Source organism: Cottoperca gobio, chromosome 12 (assembly GCF_900634415.1).
Source record: "Cottoperca gobio chromosome 12, fCotGob3.1, whole genome shotgun sequence".
NCBI classification, from domain to species: domain Eukaryota; kingdom Metazoa; phylum Chordata; class Actinopteri; order Perciformes; family Bovichtidae; genus Cottoperca; species Cottoperca gobio.
The window spans coordinates 16690365-16710832 of record NC_041366.1 but is presented as its reverse complement, the minus strand read 5'-3'; the positions used below and the strand labels follow the sequence as shown (position 1 = coordinate 16710832).

The following is a 20468-nucleotide window of genomic DNA, read 5'->3' as shown; positions in this document are numbered from 1 at the left end:
TTCAATGGATGGCACCTCAGTGCTAGTGATGTGCTGTCCCCACCACCTGTAGCGTCGTATTGTCACAGTATGGTATGGCATGAAAACAAGTCCTTAAAAAGTCATACTATAGAATATCAGAAAAAGTTATAGTATAATATGTCATAAAAAAAAGTCATAAAAAGTCTTTGTATAGTACGTCATCAAAAGTTATAAAAACAACATAGTATAAAATGCCATAATAAAAAAGTCAGTTTAGAGTATTAGAGGCTGATGTATTAACAGAAGAGTATAGTAAAACACAGTTTAAATAACATAAAATGTTTTATTTATCGGGTGTTTAAAACAATAAATAGATGTTTTTATACTTCTTATCATCAATGCTAAATAACTTTTAGTTCAAACACCATCCAAGCTTTGTAATAAAAACACAGAAGATGCAAGATTAACAATATTTTCATCCCTTTTCTTTACAGTGATTATGTAAAAGGTTACGTAAATATCGAGACTGACATTATTATTATTATTATTATTATTATTATTATTATTATTATTATTATTATTTGACCTGAAGATGTATTGTTATGTAAATGTTCTGAGTCAGGATCCTTGATTTGGAGTTTAAATTATTAGCAGCATTGCTTTTTTTTAAATATATATCAGAGTGAGTAATCATATGGTCATGTGTTAGAGAGTCATTAGTCAGCCATTTATTTCTCAGTAATGTTCAGCAAATAACTTACGTAACCCAGAATCTTGTAAGAGGCTTTGAGAATGTCTCCCTCTGGTGGAGAACAATCAGCCATCCAACATCTTACTGTGTATATTTATATTATGCATCTATTTTATTCGCCTACTTGTATGAACATAATAGTTCTGTTAATGTTTAACCATCTTTGTTTAGCTTTTTTGTCCTTGTATGTGTATTTCTGTGGAAGTGTTCTATGAGTCTTATGAAAAATGGGTCCAATATTCACTTTGTTGACAATGGGGCGAAAGAATCGTTCATAATCTGTGTTTTCATTTAGGTATTGGTTGGCTCCCTTTCTTACACAATTTGTGTGAAACAGAATAATATACCGTCATAAAGTAAAGACATAAAAACTGCTTTAATGAGACTTGTTTAATGTGCCGTGAAGGAACCATATGTTTCTAAAAATATAGAATAAAAAAACATGCATTTGCACAGTCTACTCATTTTGTTAAAAAATAGTCACACAAACTTGTATATCATACAAAAATAAACATCTGTGATCAAAAGGCATACAGTGCATTCTGTTTAAATAAAAAAGCAAACCACTTCAATATTTACACCTGACACTATTTAAACCCACCCCCCTTTAAATATTCTAGTCAAAGTCCGTTCTCTCTCGCGCTGGTTTCCTCTTCCTGTTCTTCTTTGATCTTTCAGCTGTTCGAGGTGTAGGCTCCTTGTAGTCCTCCCCTGAGCCCGCCTCCAGATTGTCCTGGTCGTCCCGCCAGCTGTCAGGGACTGCAGGAAAGTCCTCCCCTGGGGAGTGCATCGGTCGACCGTACACCTTGCTCTGCAGGTCAGCGATGTCGTTACGGATGTCTGCCATCAGCAGGAGCAGGAAATCAAAGGAGCCTGGAGGGCCCTGGGGGAAAAACGAATTATGCAACAAATATTTAGTTTATTATCTTACAAATCATTTGTGGACATATAATTAAAGTTACTCTCCTTTGTAACAGAAATATAAAAATGTTTCTGCATCTCTATATTTACTCCCAACAGGAATCCAGCTGATCAATGGACTGACTGTCTGCCACTGGCTACTGAGCTCCTTCTCATGATTTGTTAACGTTAGCACCATCAGTGTTTATCTAAGGGATAATGCTTACACCGTATTGGATACTATTTACTTTGAGTTTGACAGTATCATTAACTGTGTCGTTTAATGTTCAGAGTCCACAGTGGTCCGTTTTCCAGTCATGCTCTTGGTTAACTTGTTCTGGATAATGGTAACAAGTTACAATAGTGAGGCATCAATATAGATAGACAGAATCTTACTGGTGGTCCGACAGGCCCGGGAGATCCTCTACCCCCCTGGGGAAACAAAACAATTATTTAGCTTACATGAATTACAGTAGGGGGGGGGGGGGGGAGCACAAAAAGAATTCATATAATTCCAGTGAGGGAACTTTTTCTAAAGAGCGAGGGGACTAGGAGTCTCGTGAAACCAGACGTTAGGGGATCTTGACCTACCGATTATATTAGGCCGCTTTCCTTGCATGGCAGCTGGACTCTCGCGATAACACGAGATCACACGAGAATTACAGGATCATATATCGCAAGATGTCAGGCTTCAAGTAATTTAGTACATTTTTGTAAAATGTGCTCTTCCCCAAACTGGCTTCAGAAAGAGTTTGATTGACAGATCAATCACCCGACATTCAAGCACCTACCAAGTATTTTTTGAAAGTGCCTGCCCTTTTTTCCAAACAGTTTTTTAATGGTTCTCTGTAACAAACCATCCGGCGTGTCAGGTTATGAGTATACAGGAAGGAAGAGAAGCCTGAGATCAGGATGAGAAAAACCTCAAACGCCTGAATAAGCAAGCATATCATCTTAAAGAAACACGTATTGTGAAAGATTAAAAGCAGATTTAATTTTGTATTATTGACTCTGCCAGTTAAAGGAATAGTTTGACATTTTAGAAAAAAAAAAAAAAGCTTCTTCACTTTCTCATTTAGATGAGAGGATTTATAAGCATTGTCATGCCTGTGCGTTGAGCTGGTAGGTGAGCAAGTAAACAGCTAGCATGGCTCTCTGTGAAGTTGAAAACTATTCTAACTGTCTTTAACACGTTGTTGCTCGTTAGCTTCATCAATGCACCGACCTGAAAACACTTTCCAGATGTGATACAACATGTTAATGAGCTTTACACGTGCTAGTAGGCTAGCTTCTTTCCCCTTGAATTTAGTCTTTATGCTAAGATAAGCTAAGCTAATTGAATCCCTGCTCTAGTTTCAGACAGTAGTTAATGTGGTATCAATTCATCTACCTTCAATAACATGTATTTCCCAAAATATATTACTAAAACCAGTGTATGTAAAAGCTCATATAGCACTAAAACATACTGTACGTGTAGCTCGACTGAAGCATCATGGCAGCCTTTTGACCTACGGTAGCACACACACACACACACACACACACATTGACCTGACCACTGTGGTTGTTAGTCGGGCTCAGGGTCACACTGGGGCTGTGAGTGTTTTGGCAGATGGTTTGGATTTGTTACTCAGAGACAGATTACCATCAACCTCCAATCTATCCACACAAACATCCAAGCTGTTCTGAAAGAATACCAAGGTACCATGTCAATAAGGCAGATGCACCTAAGTTGTTCCATACGTGATCCACAAGCTAAGCAAACAGTGCTACGTGTATAACACGACGCATGAGCCAAAACAAAACCAGAATCTCTTCAGCTTTTATACCTTGTGCTTCTCTAAGTCAGCGTGACATGGATGACTGGTCATTGTTGAAACATTATTGATCAAAACCACAGTAATCATGTAAAGATGTAATAAGTCAGACACAACTAGATACTAGTTTGCAAATCTCATCACCAATCAATTTCAGTTTTTGTTATATATTACCAAAACCAGATTCCTGTCTGATTACAAATCACTTTTAGGTCTCATCATGTCTCCAAGTCTACCACACGTAAGCTGCCAAAACTACCTCGTCTGGCTGTGATCCAGCAGGATGTCACTCGTCAGAATCCACTTAGACTGGGAGCAGAGTTACAACGTGTAATAGAAAGTCAGCCTTGGCACCAAAAAGAAAAAAAAACTGCACAACCAATCTACTGACAAATCAACGATTACCAGGAAGTTGAGCTCATCATTTAACCACAGATGTTGTCACGATCTCAAATCATTTGCTTTATCTTCATTACTGAAAATAACATTTTAACTTCTCCATTTGTACTCCATGTCTGAATGAGGGAAGTCGCTGTAACTGCTCCAAAAGCAAAAGTGCAGATGTCTGAAGGCCAAAACAACATCATCTGCAAACAGCAATTATGCCATCGTGTTTGTCTGAACCCAGCTGCTCTTTCATTTTCTTTTTCTAGGAATATAATGCACGAGCAAATCTGGTTTAATACAGAAAAAATGTGAGAAATGCAAACACAAATCTAACCATGGTGGAATCTGCATTGTGCCTCCTTAATCTGAAGCTTAACCATCTGCTTGGGCCTCTTTTTTTTTTTTTTTTTTTAAACACTTTGCCCTCGGCTTCCCGTGGAGGCAAAGCAGAGGGAGAACATTCCAGTTATCCTTTTGAAATATGGTTACTACCTCTCGTCAGCTGATCCAAAGGCTCTGTTCACAAAATCCATGGGACATTCCAGACAATCGCAATAGCCCAGAGTCATCCCACTGGTGGTCAGGAGGAAGTTACTGGGTTGCCACTTGAACAGATATGTTGTTGGTTTGAGCTTCTTATGAATTGGGTCAATTCTGTGAATCTAAATCTAAAATCCGAGAAACTACTAAATTTGACAAGTTTGACCCAAGTTGCTCGTGTACCGGGAACCTTAACATGACGACTCAGATACCAAATAATAATGCTCTGCTTGTGCCAACATTGAGAAACCTTCCCACCAAATCACACTAATAAGAATTCCCAACAAGAGCCTTTTAAAATGTGCCAATTGCTGTCTGGCACAGCGGTCTTCCTCTCTCAACTTGTAGCAACCCGCAGTGATCCTAACATGTGCAGTGACAAACTGAGGTTTTTGTGAGAACCCTGGCACCTGGTTTGTGGTTTTACCCTGTATAAATGTGGATAAGTTGGCTATTGAGAAATATCTTTCTATAGACCTGGTGTTGGCAGATGAGTCAAATGCATCTCGTTGGTACATATAAACCTTCTGCATGTCTTTCTTATCGTTCCTTTGAGAGAGGCCTTGTTCAGCAAGCCAAGAGTCGAATTCTGCTGCCAACATTAATGACTCCTCTGCCTGAGGGGCAACATGCTGGACCACTGTTCTACAACACGCAGCTGAAAAAAGAGGCTCTTGTCTAGAATAGTTGCTTCTTGCAGAAAAGTTGTGTTATACAGATAGGACAGGATTAGGTGACAAAATAGCATCTGACCTCACCTTTAGGCCATCTTTTCCTGCTGCTCCCGGAGGCCCCTGTTAATTGAAAAAAACAAACAAAGTGCATTTCATATCCGTTTCTATCATGTTATGCATATTTAGTTTCCTTTCACACTCCAGAGACATACAGCTGAATACTGTGAAGTAATGTCGGGACCTTGCACCCAGAAATGTGTTAATGTTCAATTTAATATCGAAAACTCATTATTCGAAATCTATTGAAACTCAAAACTGACTCCACCGACGATTATGTAAGATTAACTTTGTGTCTGCCTCCGGGCCGCTTTTGAGTTCAGCTCGATGGTAGAGAGCGCTTTGATCCCTTTCCTGGGAAAATCATCATTAAAGAAGTGTGAAGATATTGTTTAGGGAGTACGGCCAATATTCAGATCAGTATCAAGTCGGTGAGTCACACACACACTAAACCCTATTCATCATCTCCGAAAGCCTGACATGCAGTCGAACACATGTGACCCGGTGGCCAAACCTCCCAACTGTGCACAGAATTTAAATCAGGTTTTTCTTTGTGTGTGAAGAGAAGGACGACTCCCTTTAGGTCAGACCTCACTAGCATGTGCAATGATTAAATGTATTAACGGGTCATGAATATAAAGAGTTGGGAATTAAAACACACATCCAAATGTCACACGCACACAGAAAGCAATAGATCACTTTATTATACTTCCCTGAGTTGTTGGTTTGGCATGGTGCAGATTGTGATAAACAGTAACTAATTGCAAGTGTTGATGGCCGGATATATCAATAAGGAGATTGCATAAATACTCGAGCATTAAAAAACTAGAAATATGTCTCTATGGCCACATCCTGCACATTCTTGATTTAGATCCCACACTTTAACACGCAGGCAAAGACCGAGCGCTGCACAAAAAGGCAGCGAGCCAAAGAAAACAACTAAAGCTGTAAATGGATTCTGCCTTCTTTGTTATTATTGCCATTACAGTGTGTCATCCTTTTTCACCTTGCAGGAGTGTGATTTTTCTTTAAGAGGGTGACTGAAGGGAGGTTTTTTTTTCTCGTCTTTCTGAATTGTGTCAGTCGAAAGGCAGGAGATACTTGGTTGCTCCCTGCTCATGCCTCCCCTATAAAGACAAATCAATCACAGCTTTCCTGGGGCCTGTGTCACGTTGTCGGATTACTAAATTACATGGATCATTTTGGTGGAAAAATGTAAATCTACAACAAAGACCAAAGTAAAAAAAGAGCTTTTCATTCAGTGTCATTTAGTAATTATGTTGCTAAGTGTGGAACTGAACCAACAGAACATAAAAAGGCAAAGATGGAGAAGTATAACTCAGAGCAGTGGAGGTCACCGTCAGAACACACACACACACACACACATAATTGCTGATTCAGATGGCTATACTGTTAAATCTGAGGAATGTGACAAATAAAAATGGATGTAAAATGCTGAGTAAAGGTCTCTATTCTATCTGGGCTGAACCATTTGGGTTTCAGAGTCGATTAAAACACAATTACTCATAATAACTCACCACGGGTCCTCTGGGGCCCCGTTTGATGTGGTACAGGTCCGGTGTAGGTCCAATGGGTCCCATCAAGCCCCTGGGACCAGGAGGTCCAGGGGGCCCCAGCAGTCCTGTAAGTCCTGGAGGACCTTCTCGTCCTGGATCACCTAAAACAATACAGACTATATATATTAAATGCTAAAGGCTCTAGAGACGACAGTGTTGTCTCTGCCATGACATTTTAATCCTCTAACTATTCCTCGAGCACCAGGTCAAAGTTCTCATTTCTTTGGTGCGACATCTCAACATCTATTGGATACTTTGGCACAAACTATAGTACAACATTCACGGTTCGCAGATTAGGAATTCTAATGACCTTGGTGATCACCTGACTTTTTCTCTAATGCCACTACAACGTTAACGTTTGTGACCCCTGAACCTTTCCTCTACAATCACCGCCTTTATTTGTAATTTGTTCAAAAATATTGGTTGATGACCAAATACCTGCAAAGCTAATGGCATTCCCATCAGCGTCAGATGCACTTTGTGTTTAGTGCTAATGGGGAAATGTTAGCATGCTCACACGCCAAACTAAGATGGTGAACATGTTAAACGTTGTCGCTGTCAGCATGCTCAGGTTAGCACTTAGCTTAAAGCGCCGCTGTGTCCAGCCTCAAAGGACCTTTAGCACTCTTTTAGTTTCCTTATACAGACTCTGACACCGTTTTATTATCTTTAGTCTTCATATGTTTACCTGGAGGACCAGGGAGACCTGAAGGTCCTGGTAAAAATATAGGCGACGTCAGGATTTTCTCGCTGGTCATCTGCTCAGGGACGTCAGCACTGTTTGACAGCACGGCCATCTTGAATAAGGATGCAGAACATAAGGTCAATGACAAGTCAACTACAAATAACTGAATGAGTGACGCATTAAAGAAAGAGCACGGTCATCAAAAACACATATTCTCTCATTGGATAAAAGTCTTTGTTTTGTTTGTTTGGTTGTCATTCTTAAAATGGTTTTACATACAATGATTAATAAAGTTCTGCAGCGTCAACAACAGGACAGGAAAATTACACACTGAAGGGTCAACTTCAAGTAAGATTATGTTAAAATGATATATACTGCCAACGATGGAAGCTGATCTTCCATCTGCTACAAGCTGTGAACCCAGACAGATGGCGGGCCAGACAACCGCTACATTATTCAGCAAGCCCAGGAGAGCTGCTGCTCTGTATGCTAAATGCCATCCTTGGGAAAAGTTATCTTTGATCTCCGTATAACATCATGTGGATCCGGCAATCCCAGAGGGAAACACGTGAAAGACCTCGCTATGCTGCAAAGGCCCTAAAAATCAGAATTCATGCACACACACACACACACACACACACACACACACACACACACACACACACACACACACACACACACACACACACACACACACACACACACACACACACTGAGCGAGGTGGTGGCTCACCTGCTGATCACTGAGCATTATGCGAGACTGCAGCCTGTGACCTTGGGCACAGGTGTTTGAACCACAGTGTGATCCAACATTCACACTCTAACCTTGTTACGAGTAAATGACACTATACTTCACTCATATACTGTAATAATATACCGTATTTTTATTTTTTTTTATAGCTGCGTGAGCCCCTCGACCACACAGCTGGAAGCAATATATAATGTGTTACAGCCGGAGGTGTTGAGTGCCACTGTTGACAGACTCGTGCTCAGATAGGTTCAGACGCCTGTGATTACACGCAGGGACATGTAACCCCACTGTTGCGTTTCACACAAATTGCCCACCAATTCCCACTTCTGGAAGAAATCTACCAGCCACAGTAAAGGAAGTTGTTTCAGACATTTCTTTTATTAGGAAATAAAGTGCTACAATAAATCACAAGGAAGTTGTAAAATTCCGCCTGCTGTCGTTTCTGAAATAATGTCGGATTCCGATAAAGGTATGGATTCCCTGGAGATAAGGCGAGATCTTTAGATTGGAATAAAGAAACATGGCAGTTCTGCAGATATTTACATTTAGCTGAATCAAGGAGGTGTGTTTAATGCTCACTGGGGCCTTTTAGCAGTCAACCATTGAATACTAGTAACAGCTGCATGGTTTCAGGATGCAGGATTATGATTGTAGCGTAGCATTACAGCTACATTGCATGGATTACATTTTATATTTGTATGATAGAAATGTGTTTTAATGTCTGACCCTTACCTTCTGTTTAAGCTGCAGGACAGACATCCTGATCTGGTGGAAATCGTCACATGTGGCGGAGCACGTTCCAGCATTCATCGCGTTGTCGGACTTCTCAAAGAGATGCACTGCTGGGAATTGGGAAACAAAAAAAGGTTTTGGTCACAAAAAGCTACCAGAAATGCTTTATATCAGAAAATAATATCATCCATAATAGTGTTAGAGCAATCCTATTAAAATAAAACTCATAATTGGTGATAGTTTGATGGGTTAACTAAAAGGATGAGTGGCTTATACAGTGCAGCATAACTCAGTTGTGAGACCCAAGCGATGCAGGTCACTTTCAGTTCTTAACGTAGACCAGAAGGTGGTCTAGTAAACGTGTCAGAGCCTCTGCAGACTAGTGCTGAACTAATGTCTGACTACGGGCTCTGCTGTAAGGGAAATTATGCAATATGATTACATATTTACGTTAAGGCTATGTATTGACAAGAATCTGGTGATACGATATGAATCATGATACAGAGGTTGCAATTCAATATACTGCGTTTATTGCAACACTGTAAGCAAGATAACAGAAAACAACTGTCATAGTATGAAGAGGACACCACCATATGCATAAGATCTTAGTTTCAATAAGGTTTTCCTTTGTTATGCAGGGGATCTGCATGTGCATTTACCAAAGCACTACGTTTTGTGCACTTTGAACCACACATTTCTACATGTACAGTGTGTTTGAGAATCGATACAGCATCATAAAACATAATATCACAACCCTAGCGACATATTTGCAGATCTGAACATTCTTTCATTCTTTTTTCCATCATTAACCAGTCTGTACTCAGACATCACATTACAATCTAAGCAATAACCTTACACAGGAAAAGAAAACATGAGAAGCACAGACATGGCTGGGTCTCCTGGTGTTGTCTCCGTCCTGTAGTAGAATGATCCCTGCTCTATGAATGCATATATTTCATGAAAGTGTCTGGAAAATATTTCCCCACTACGTTACAAAAGCAGCAGGACATAAAGCAGGAGCTTGATTATATGAACCATCGTTTCTCACTCTCCAGCTTCTCCTGAAATGTTATAGTATGTAATGGAAGATAAACTCATGGGAGGAAGTAGCAAATCTGCAGCCCCTGACCGCTTCATTGGCGACTGAATCTGGGGCAGAAAAAGACTTTATCAACATCTGCAGCGCTTGTTATGTTTTCCTCAGACGCATCCAGCAAATCAGAAAAGACCAGGAGTCACGGGGGCAGCGGTAAGTTTGGGAGACAGAACTGTTCTGACATGCACAAGGAGCTGGGATGTGTAATGACTACCAGGTGTCTGTGTTTGCAGCCCCCCCCCCGCCCCCTCATCTCTATTTCTCCCACCAAATAACAATGTGTGGTCAGCTCCACATCAGTCAGAGGTGCCCTTGAGTAAAGAGAGAATGTCTGAGTAAAAATACTGTTCTCACCTCTCTCCCCCTTGGTGCATGTTTTCCCATCTTCTTCCAGGAAATAGTCTTTCTCACACTCACACCTGTAGCCCCCCACAGAATTGACGCAGATCTGAGAGCACGTAGTCATGTTTTTGTCTGCACATTCGTTGATGTCTATATGTTGTAGTGACAAACGCATACAGAAGAGAAACAATAAGCAAATTAAGGAAAGACAGAGTCAATTTAACACGCACATATCCAATAACATATTAAAAATAACACACTTTTTTCTCTGTTACCACCATCTTGGCTCAAATTATAGATTGTAAAGTATATGAACGTCAACTGCAACATAAAGTAAATTTGATAAATGGACTGCATTTATATGCTTTACTAGTCCTCTACTCAAAGCGCTTTTACAACACAAGTCAGCATTCACCCATTCACACACACATTCCTACAGAGGCAGAGGCTTCAATAATAGGGACCACTTGCTCATCAGCAGTGATAAACCGGGGGCCCGGGATCGAACCACCAACCTTCCGATTGGTGGACGGAGCTACCTCCTGAGCCATAGCAGAGTTAGAGAAGACAAATGTACGTGAGCTTTAGTTAAAAGCCTAATTGAACCTACAATATCTACAGTCACCAACATTTACCCATGTAATGTGCAATGTGCAGTGTAAAGTCAATTCGGCACTCGATTCTGCAATCTCACATTCTGCTGCAGTTGATTTCACGATGAAGGCTTTTTGCTGTTAGCTCAGTTTTTAAAATTCGGAAATCACCAAAACAATCCAATATATAGAGATTGTGGAAAAAAAGGTTTGACTTCCTGGTCTTAAGGATTGCTATTACATAGATAGAAGAGTGCAGGTTTCTTTTATCCAACAGGCCAAGCTACATGATCACAAGTCAGAGTGACCTGATAGAAATATGAGAAAGTAAAAACATTTCCTCGTTAGAAGAATTATGTTCCTGAGGAGTTTCACAGGGTCTCACCCAGACAGTAGGGCTTCTCTCGGTATCTGTGGCGCTCACGGTCGTAGCGGTAGCCAGGGTAGCAGGTGCACACCACTCGACCAAAATGGTCAGTACACTGTTGCTCACAGGGGGCGTCAGCACACACGTCATAGTCTGCAGAAATAAAAGAGGCATTTCATCAGTGCGAACACAAGAGAACACAATCTCATATCCATCTACAGCATCTCTTAAGTTTATCCAAGTCTTTTTCAATTCAAAACTTCAACATGTTGTCATGAGTTATTAAACATTCAGTGAGGGAGAGAAAAGACCTTATGGGACATGATGGGAGAGAATTCCAAAACAATCACAAAACAGACATCCAAACAGTTTCCCTTACCTTCAGGAATGCACTGTCCCAACACAAACTTGAAGCCCTTGCAACATTTCTTTCTGTAAAATATCAAATGGACAAAGATATAAGAAGACACATGCAAAAGACTTTCAAAATCACATAATAGTTAACCATATTTCCACATGACGTGCATAATGTTTGACATGTAACATTAATAAGGATAGACAGACAGACGGACAGACAGACAGACAGACAGACAGACAGACACACACACAGACACACACAGACTATGACTATGCAGACTGTGAGGCATATCTTATTTCTCTTCTCCCTTTTGAATCATTATTCAGTATTCGAACTGAATACTAAATACTGAACTCTTCTTCTATTCTCTGTTTCTGTCTCATCAATGTCTTTCCTCCTTTCCTTTTATACATATTTTCTTTCTCATCCTCTCTAGATTTCCATTCTCATCCAGACACCTGCCCTCAGATCTTATGTAGAAGCCCTGATAAATAAATAAATGAATTATTTACCCAAATAGTTTACGCGTCTTTGTGTGTAGATCAGTGAAGAACTTGATGAGATAATGTGAAGCCACAAACTAATGAGCTTTCCTGTAACATCTTCTCTCGCATCATTCCTTCAACATATTGTTGCAGTATTCTATCGGCACGAGTCACCATGAGGTAATGTTCTTCCCTCGCTCACACTCAGCACTAAGGAGAAGTGCTTCCAGGTGTTACTTTCAAACGGGAGGTGATAAAAAAAAAAAAAATCCAATTACACCATGAAGTCATAGCAATATAGTGCAGTCACACTCACTTTGATAGAGGTACTGAAAAACGATTACTCTATAATGCTTTACAGCTTTTATTCAAGAGCAGTTATGATGATGGGACATTCCTATGGGCCTGTCTGGTAATTCCTTATAACAAGAACTCCACTCTCTGCTCACCAGCATCGAAAAACTATTGACGTAAAGAAGTTTTATACATTTCATTTTCGTAACATGATTGATCTGCACTCAGCCAGGTCACCCACAGGAGAACAAGACTCGACAGCTCTGCTAGCGGCTGAATGGTACAATCAGCAAGCTAACTTGCTCACAAAGATGATGTTAACATGCTGATGTTTGGCAAGTAAAATGTTCACCATCTTTGCTAATTAGCAGCTAACCCTGTGTCGCGATATCTTGACGATAACGTGACATAAAACGCATAAAACGAGGCAAAATGCTAAATAAACAAAAGTTAAAGATACATTTGACAGATAGTATTATTTCAAATGTACAGATAAAATAACATCGCTATCATAAATTGTAGTTGAGTGTATATCTGATATTGTGACAGCCCTAAACCAAAGTATTGGACAAATTAAAATGTTGACCAGATGATGACGAGGTGAAAAGTTTAGTGGTCACTAAAGTTATTGAGTCAACCTGAGCGGGAAATTAACGTTTGTACCAATTTGAATGGAAATCCATCCAAAAGTTGTCAAACAATTTCAATCAAATCCACAAATGTCAACGTCATGGTGCTAGAGGAAAAGTCAGGTGATCAACAAAAGGGGGTCGGATTCATCCAACATGAATCTTTATACCACATGTCACGGCAATCTAGCCAGTCGAGTTATTTCAGTCTGGGACATTGCCGTCCTTATAGCCACTCTGCGAATGTGGCCTTAAAACAGTCTGAACTTCTCCTAAACACAACACCTCAGGAGACATAAAGAGATCCAAGTGATACATGAGGAAAACAACTGAGGGGAATGTTGTGGAAGAGTGAGACAAATACAATATGTTTGTAGATTGATTTCAGAGATCTCTCTCATTAGAGACTTGGAACAGAACGACTGTATCACAGTTTCTCATCTTATCATAACAAGATTTTCCATTTGCTACTTCCACTTTTATTCGTTATATTTCAAACGACCCGTCTACAAAAAGGTCAGGCTATTTGCAATGATATCATCACAGAAATATAATCCTGGTAAAACAAAGTAAATCACTGACTCTGCACCGCTACAATCCAATGAGTCTACCTTCTACAGTCCAGTGCTTTTACAATCATTTTCATGGGTACGGGATATACAGAGCAGCCCAGTACTTATTCACTCACACAACCTAATATTTACTACCTAAAGAGGAGCCATAAGAACCTCTCTCACTGTACTTGAGGCTCCTGACAGACACAGATTCATGTCGATTTCAAAGCTACATTCAGATAAAGTGGAAGAGTGTGTTTGTGTACAGTGCGTCTACAGGCATCTTGTGTGAAGGTGGGTCGACAGTCTTTACAAAATACATGACCAACAGGAAAGTGCAGAGACGACTTCAGATAAAACACTTGTTGACATATTTAATCACAAATGTCAACATTTCTTCTTCTATTAGTCTTCATGGTTTTCTTTTGGTTATTTAGAAAATAAGTAGTTTTTGTTGTTTGGTCTAAAATATTTCTATTTAATCCTTTCTAGATTCGTTAAGTCTTCCGTGACATCGTCTTCACAAACAACAATCTCTACTGGGATCAGAAACTTGAAAGCGCTGCCGATGTGTTTTTACACTTTTGGATGCGCCTACATCAACTACGACGTAGTGTAGCCTCTATAACTGTAACACATTGTGAAACTTCAGCTGTGCTTCAGTTTCGTGCTAATTAGCAAATGTTAGCATGCTATAACACTAAACGAAGATGGTTAACATAGTGTACATTGCACCTGTTTAACATTAGCATGTTAGCATTGTTATAGCATGCACACATTAGCATGCACACGCTAGCATGCACACGTTAGCATGCACACGTTAGCATACACACGCTAGCATTTAGCTTAAAGCGTCCTTTGCTTAAGAACTGTGCAGCCTCACAGAGCTGATAGCAAGTCTTGTTAATAAGCTATAAGTATGTTTGTTATGCATGTACTGTAAAGTAGTTTGCTATAGCTAGTGACTGCAAAACCCTACATTAAGATGCATGTCTTATTTGTAGTTAAAGATAACTGTGCAGTAAAATGTACCAGTGCATGCCAAACTGTAGAAAGTTGTTCAAATGTGTGTAATTTCATCTGAGCACATGTTGGTGTTTGTGGGTGGGAGAGCGCTGATCTGAGGACGGTTTCCTGTGTGACCCAATATTTCATGTCACAAAAACATCCCCACGAGGACAGAGGGAACAGAGCAAATAACCAGCTTAGCAAAATAACCAGGGTTAGTTGAACAATCATGAAAAAACAAACATCTATGTCCGTCTCCACAAGATCACGAGAGAGGCAACAACATCCCATGGAAACTGGGTTCATATCTGTGTTGAAGTTCATTTTTTACTGAACTGTATCTTTATTAAATTATCATTCAGGGAAATTCTTATTAGCCCGATAATATTCTACAATATTGTACTTTCTATCATTATATCATTACATAAACAAGTCTACAATCTTATATATTTGGTTACTCTACAAATTAAAGCACATTTAAAAGAAAAATACAGTATTACAGTACCTTGTATTTTCCATTTAGACAAATTGCTATAATTTAAAACTGTTGATTTCTTATGCTGTCCCTTTGACAACCTTATATTTTGACACATGAACATGAAAACAGGCAGAGCGGGAGAGGTGGACGCGCAAAAAACCGAGATGGAAATGATACGACCTGTCTACAAGTTAAAACAATATGCCTAGTAAATATACCGGCTGACGGATACTAAGCTGAAGGTCAATGCACCAAAGCAATAAAATAACCTCAAACCAACTACATGATTTATAGTATGGGGGTGGTGAATCTGTCCAGTCTTTGATATGGAGAGTGTCAGAGATGAACTGCTGATACATGAAAATAACATTCTCATCACATACCAGATGTACTAATGCACTGCAGGCGCACTATTGCCGACTTTAGAGAGATGTTTGCCATACGACATGTTGTGGCGATGGTTAAGTCTGCAATCAGTGCCGTCCAAACACACCTTTCCAGACGTGTTTAAGTTGCTTGGGGTCAAATAGTAATGTTTTCCCATGATTACGGCCAACTTTTTCTTGTAAATGCAATGTGTACGAAGAGTTTGAATGCTTAAATCGAACGGATTCTTTCCAAACAGCTTTGTTTGTATTTAAACAACTGTCTGAGTTGATGTCTGGCATTGAATCGCAAAAGGCTATTTGACAGTCCAGCTCAGCTTCTCTCACTGTGTTCAAACAGCAGAAACAGATACAAATCACTCACCACAGCGACACACTAGGGGACAGTGAAAGAGCATGATATGAATGTGCCTTTGTTGTTTTAGCACTAAATAACTCCTATAAAAAAGATTAAGCATGGGTAATTAGAGAAGAAACTCTTTATAATATTCAGTGCACAAAGCAAGATCATGCTGAGTCATTATGCACAGAGTCTTAGCACCTTTCATAAGAACAGCTAAGAATACAATGCTGTGCAAGCTTGTTAGTGGCTCGTGTACTTCATGCAAATCAGCAAACAAATTCAAAACACATGTGGATTTCATTCATATTCATGAGAGCGAGAACAAGGGGGGGGGGGGGGGGGGGAGATATCCCAAAAGCATTCATGACACTTTTCTACAAGAATATTAATGAGTTAAAGAGAGACAGACATTAAACTTGAGACGTACTAAACTGTGAGTGCTGCACTGGTTCAACAAGAGCACATCGCAGACGATTCGATTGTTTTGCCACCTGTGCCTTTTTTCACCTAAAGGTTAGTTCATTTTGCCAGTGATCCATATCATTTTACAGCCCTCCCCCTCTAGAAATCTAGACATAGATTAGTCTGATCTCAGTTACCCGGTGTGAACCATAAGAACTCTAATTACCTTATAAACCGTGGACCACCCCTGAACCAACATGGACCGGCCTGGCTTTGTCTCGTAATGAAGACTCTAATTCACACCGACACACACACGTTAAATCGAAAGCACAACTTTAGCATGAGCAAAGAAAACTGCACATGGATGAATAAGATGCATTCAGGACATGCACCTTCACAAGAGAGGCCATCCTCATCACATCCCAGCATGCTCTTCTCTCTAACAAGGATAACAATTACAAAACTAAAGAGTATCACACACGCAAACACACACACAGCTGTGCGACAACACATGCAGTCTGCTCAGCGGAGGCTTATTTGTCCAGCAGCGATATACAATAACACGTCTGCATTCCACAAGAGAAGATGTTAGTCAAAGTGTGGAGGACACAACGTCCTCAGCCTGTTCAGGCTGAATGGTGTGGAATGAGAGAGCGACGTAAAATAAACACTTAGCAATTAGTAATTTTGATAATATAATGATCACAATCTCTATATAAAAGATGTCAAAACATGTTTCTGGTTGCAGTTTTAATTTGCTTTGTTTTGTATCTTTTCTAATTGAATCTGAAGAGGTCACACGTTGGGCTCTAGAACGTTGTGATGGACATTTTGGACATTTTATAGACTATATGATTTAGATTAAGCCAAGAAATAATGGTTATTTTCAGCCCTAATTATTTGAGTTGTCCACATACGGTAGACTTTTGTAGTAGGAGTGTCGCTTAGCTTGTACATTTGTTGCATGGTGTCACATGCTGCCAAAGAGTAGTGAACCTCACAATGAGTCTTCTAGCTGAATAACAAAAGTAGTGAGATTGAGGTAAATATTATGATATATATAAAAAAGCAACGGCTTCTTGACTGAAAGGTTTGTTAACCTTTCAGTCACCAGTGAGGTTTGCATGCAGTGTGAACATGAGGTAATACTTATCAGTAGCATTATGTCAGTAGCAGTTGAGACATCATTAATCGAGAAAGTTAAGTTAAGTGTTTTACTTATTCACTTCCTAGTACCAAACATAAGTAGTCTATATGGGGAACAAAAAGACACTGTTAGATAACAGCATAAAACTGAAACAAAAAAAGAAAACTGGCAAAATCATGACTTTCCAAGAGCTGGTGAACATCTCCAGAGATTCGACATTATCTTCCTAATTATTCATTATAGTCCTTCTCTCCCTTCACGTCACCGTTTGGCCTTATTATCACATTCCACAACAGTTTTTTCAGTGACTATGCTCGGGATAATCAACTCTCACTTTGTATTATTGTTGCATCCTGTATCATTGTCGGAAATACCTGCCAGCCACCTCGACTCAGTCCCAGAATGATAAAGATGCACTTTCTTTCCAGGAAAATCTACAAGATGCATTTATTGTCAAGGCCATGGCGGGTCCTGTTTTCACTGCCGAGCATTTGGTATGAACCTTAGTCAACTGACTGTTGTGCAAAACCTGCAACAAAGGCATATCCCATTTAGTGTGTTTGTACAAAACCATCTGTTAAATGAGACGTTTCCTCATCAACGATAACTCAATCTTCAGTCTGTTCCCTGCAGCCTGTAGTTCCTTCAGCTGATCCAGATGTAGCCGACTCACTGATTTATCCCTCTCTTTTTAGCTGCTGATTTCAAATCCAAAACTCTGGCAAGGGCTTTCTGCACTACATAGTAATCCATTACACGACTGTTCATCATTTCATGTATTCAGCAGATGTACTGCCTTCTTAGTATTCTGTACTGTCCGCGAGAAGAGCCAACGCTCACTTTCAACTGTACTCAGAGTTAACTTTTGTAAGAACTACTCACACACACACACACACACACACACACACACACACACACACACACACACACACACACACACACACACACACACACACACACACACACACACTATAAATAAATTAACGAAGGTGCACTGCAGTTTGTAAGGCCTCCTGGTTTGGACGTTTGTCCTGGAGATTCACATTATGTCATTTAGAAATAAAACTCCAGCATGTCAAAATGTGTCCCACTTTCTGTAAGCATACACTGGTTGTCATGACAATAAAGTTAAGCAACACATTAGAAATTCCAGAACCAGACACAATACAGTAAATCAAGAGGGACGGTCAGTGCCAGCGCTGAATCCAGAAAAACAACCTCCAAGGAGTTTATAGGAACACATAATAAAGAAATACAGAGAGTACGTCTTGCCTGGATACCTTTGTGCTTTTCAAATCTCCAAACTGAAAACAACTTCCCTCTTGGAAAGGTCATGCATGCTGCTAAAAATACTACACATCAGGGATTGTTTTCTCAATAGTGGCAGACGTTTAGTCAGGATTCTTAATCCATGAACATTCCTCTTTCAAATGTGTTGCTGTTATTCAGCTATGCTGTACTACGTCCCATTATTGTCAGTAATTATAATGTAATTACAGCCCAATGTTTGGAGATGCCATAAAAGGTAAACAATGTTGGAGGAGCCGATATCTGTGGGAGGCTATTACAGGCAACAGTTGTAGAATTATAACTCTCATATATATATATATATATCTCTCAGCGTGAAGACTAAAGGGACATTTCACAGACTGAGGAGTCCAACAACAACTTAGCTGTTGAAGAGCTTCATACAAGCCCTGAAACGTATGAGGAGGAGAGCGTAATAGAGCAAGTTGTTACTGGCACACAATACTTTGACGTCTACAACACAAATACAATGTGTTTAATATCCTACGGTATGTTCAAAGGTGAGTATTGTAGAGACTATTATACCCATATACCTTATAATATAGTTTGCACGCACCTCAGAGTTTCTCCACCATTTGCTTTTTGAGGATTCACGTTAAAACAAAACTTACCTTGGCGTATTTTCAAGCTGCATTTATACATTTCTAGCTAATGAGGGACAGAAGAACTCCAAACAAGCTGCCAGACACACAGCCCTGATATATTATCACATTATACATCTGGCTAATGTTAGAAAACAAGGGCCAACTTCCAGCAGGCACACAGCGACATCAACCCATTGGAATCCATAAAACCAAAACTGTGAGCTTAATGGGCTAAAAGGCTCAATAGAGCGACATTTTTCTGTGGGTTATTCACTAAAAGCCCACAATTTCACATTACACGTAGTGATCCGGCTATCCTAATATGCAAAACACTAAAAATAGTGTCGACCTCATCATGACACAGTCACGGATCCTGTACCTGCTGGATGGCGCTACTCTGCCGAAGTCGGACGAAAAACTAAATGCTGTTGAATACACAGAAATACAGAATCTAATGCGTAGGATAGCCTGCAGGGGAATCCTAATGCACATGTAGATTATAATGTGGTAAAGGAAATGCAGGGAGGAAGCCACAAACAGGACACTTACATCACAGAGGCATATTAGAAAAAGAAAGACTTGGCAAACTGGGAGAGAAGAAATCACTTCTTCTGCAAAAACATTAAAGTTAGTTTTACATGACACATATCCTCGTGGAAAGAATGCCCTTTCTTCCATTTCAAATGAAATGCTCTCTGCAATGCTCCTTCTATCTGTATCCAGGGTAAATATACGTCTTCCCAGAGAAATGACGGCGGCCCCGTTTGATCACTAACATGGTACATTAACATAACCGATTGGTTAATGACTGTGAACTCAGTGTCCGCGGCCTCTGAGCGTCACAGAGCTTTGGTCCAGTACCCCTTGGTAAGGCCCCTCATTTAAAACAAACAAGCAGTCGGGTTAGGAAATTGTGCAAACGCATCGCTCAATTTAATGTAACTAATTCAAAACTCTTATGCTTTTAATTCTTGCCCTTTTGTTTTCATTTTCTCTCTTGTGACACAACGGTAACGGGAAGGCCTGGTGAATGTAAAACAAGTAGGAAAATATGCTGTCAAAGAATGTAGCAACACAAGAAAGCCACAAGGTGAAGGGAACTGTTGCTGCCAGTCCATCGGCGTGGTTACTGTAGTCTGTTAAAGGACTGGGTAAACATGTTGAGATATACACTTGTTTGTTTTCTTGCAGAAGGTTTCGATGGGAAGATTGATTCCACTCTCATATCTCATATCTCATATCCACTATCAATACGAAGCTACAGG

At 39.9% G+C, this 20468-nt stretch overlaps 1 protein-coding gene across 2 annotated transcripts in view; it reads right to left on the bottom strand.

Annotated features, from left to right (window-relative positions):
- Positions 1-290: 290 nt before the first annotated feature.
- Positions 291-20468, bottom strand: part of ccbe1 (collagen and calcium binding EGF domains 1) — a 32759-nt gene continuing 12581 nt past the window's right edge. Inside the window, exons 3-11 of one of the 2 annotated variants that reach the window (XM_029445335.1) lie at positions 11607-11659; positions 11246-11380; positions 10280-10417; positions 8830-8939; positions 7350-7458; positions 6623-6762; positions 5112-5147; positions 2009-2044; positions 291-1595 (exon numbers count right to left, since the gene is read on the bottom strand). In XM_029445335.1, the coding sequence (XP_029301195.1) occupies positions 1329-1595; positions 2009-2044; positions 5112-5147; positions 6623-6762; positions 7350-7458; positions 8830-8939; positions 10280-10417; positions 11246-11380; positions 11607-11659 (1024 nt within the window). In that variant the 3' untranslated portion in view covers positions 291-1328. The remainder of the gene's footprint in view (positions 1596-2008; positions 2045-5111; positions 5148-6622; positions 6763-7349; positions 7459-8829; positions 8940-10279; positions 10418-11245; positions 11381-11606; positions 11660-20468) is intronic. The other variant, XM_029445336.1, reaches the window with a different exon arrangement.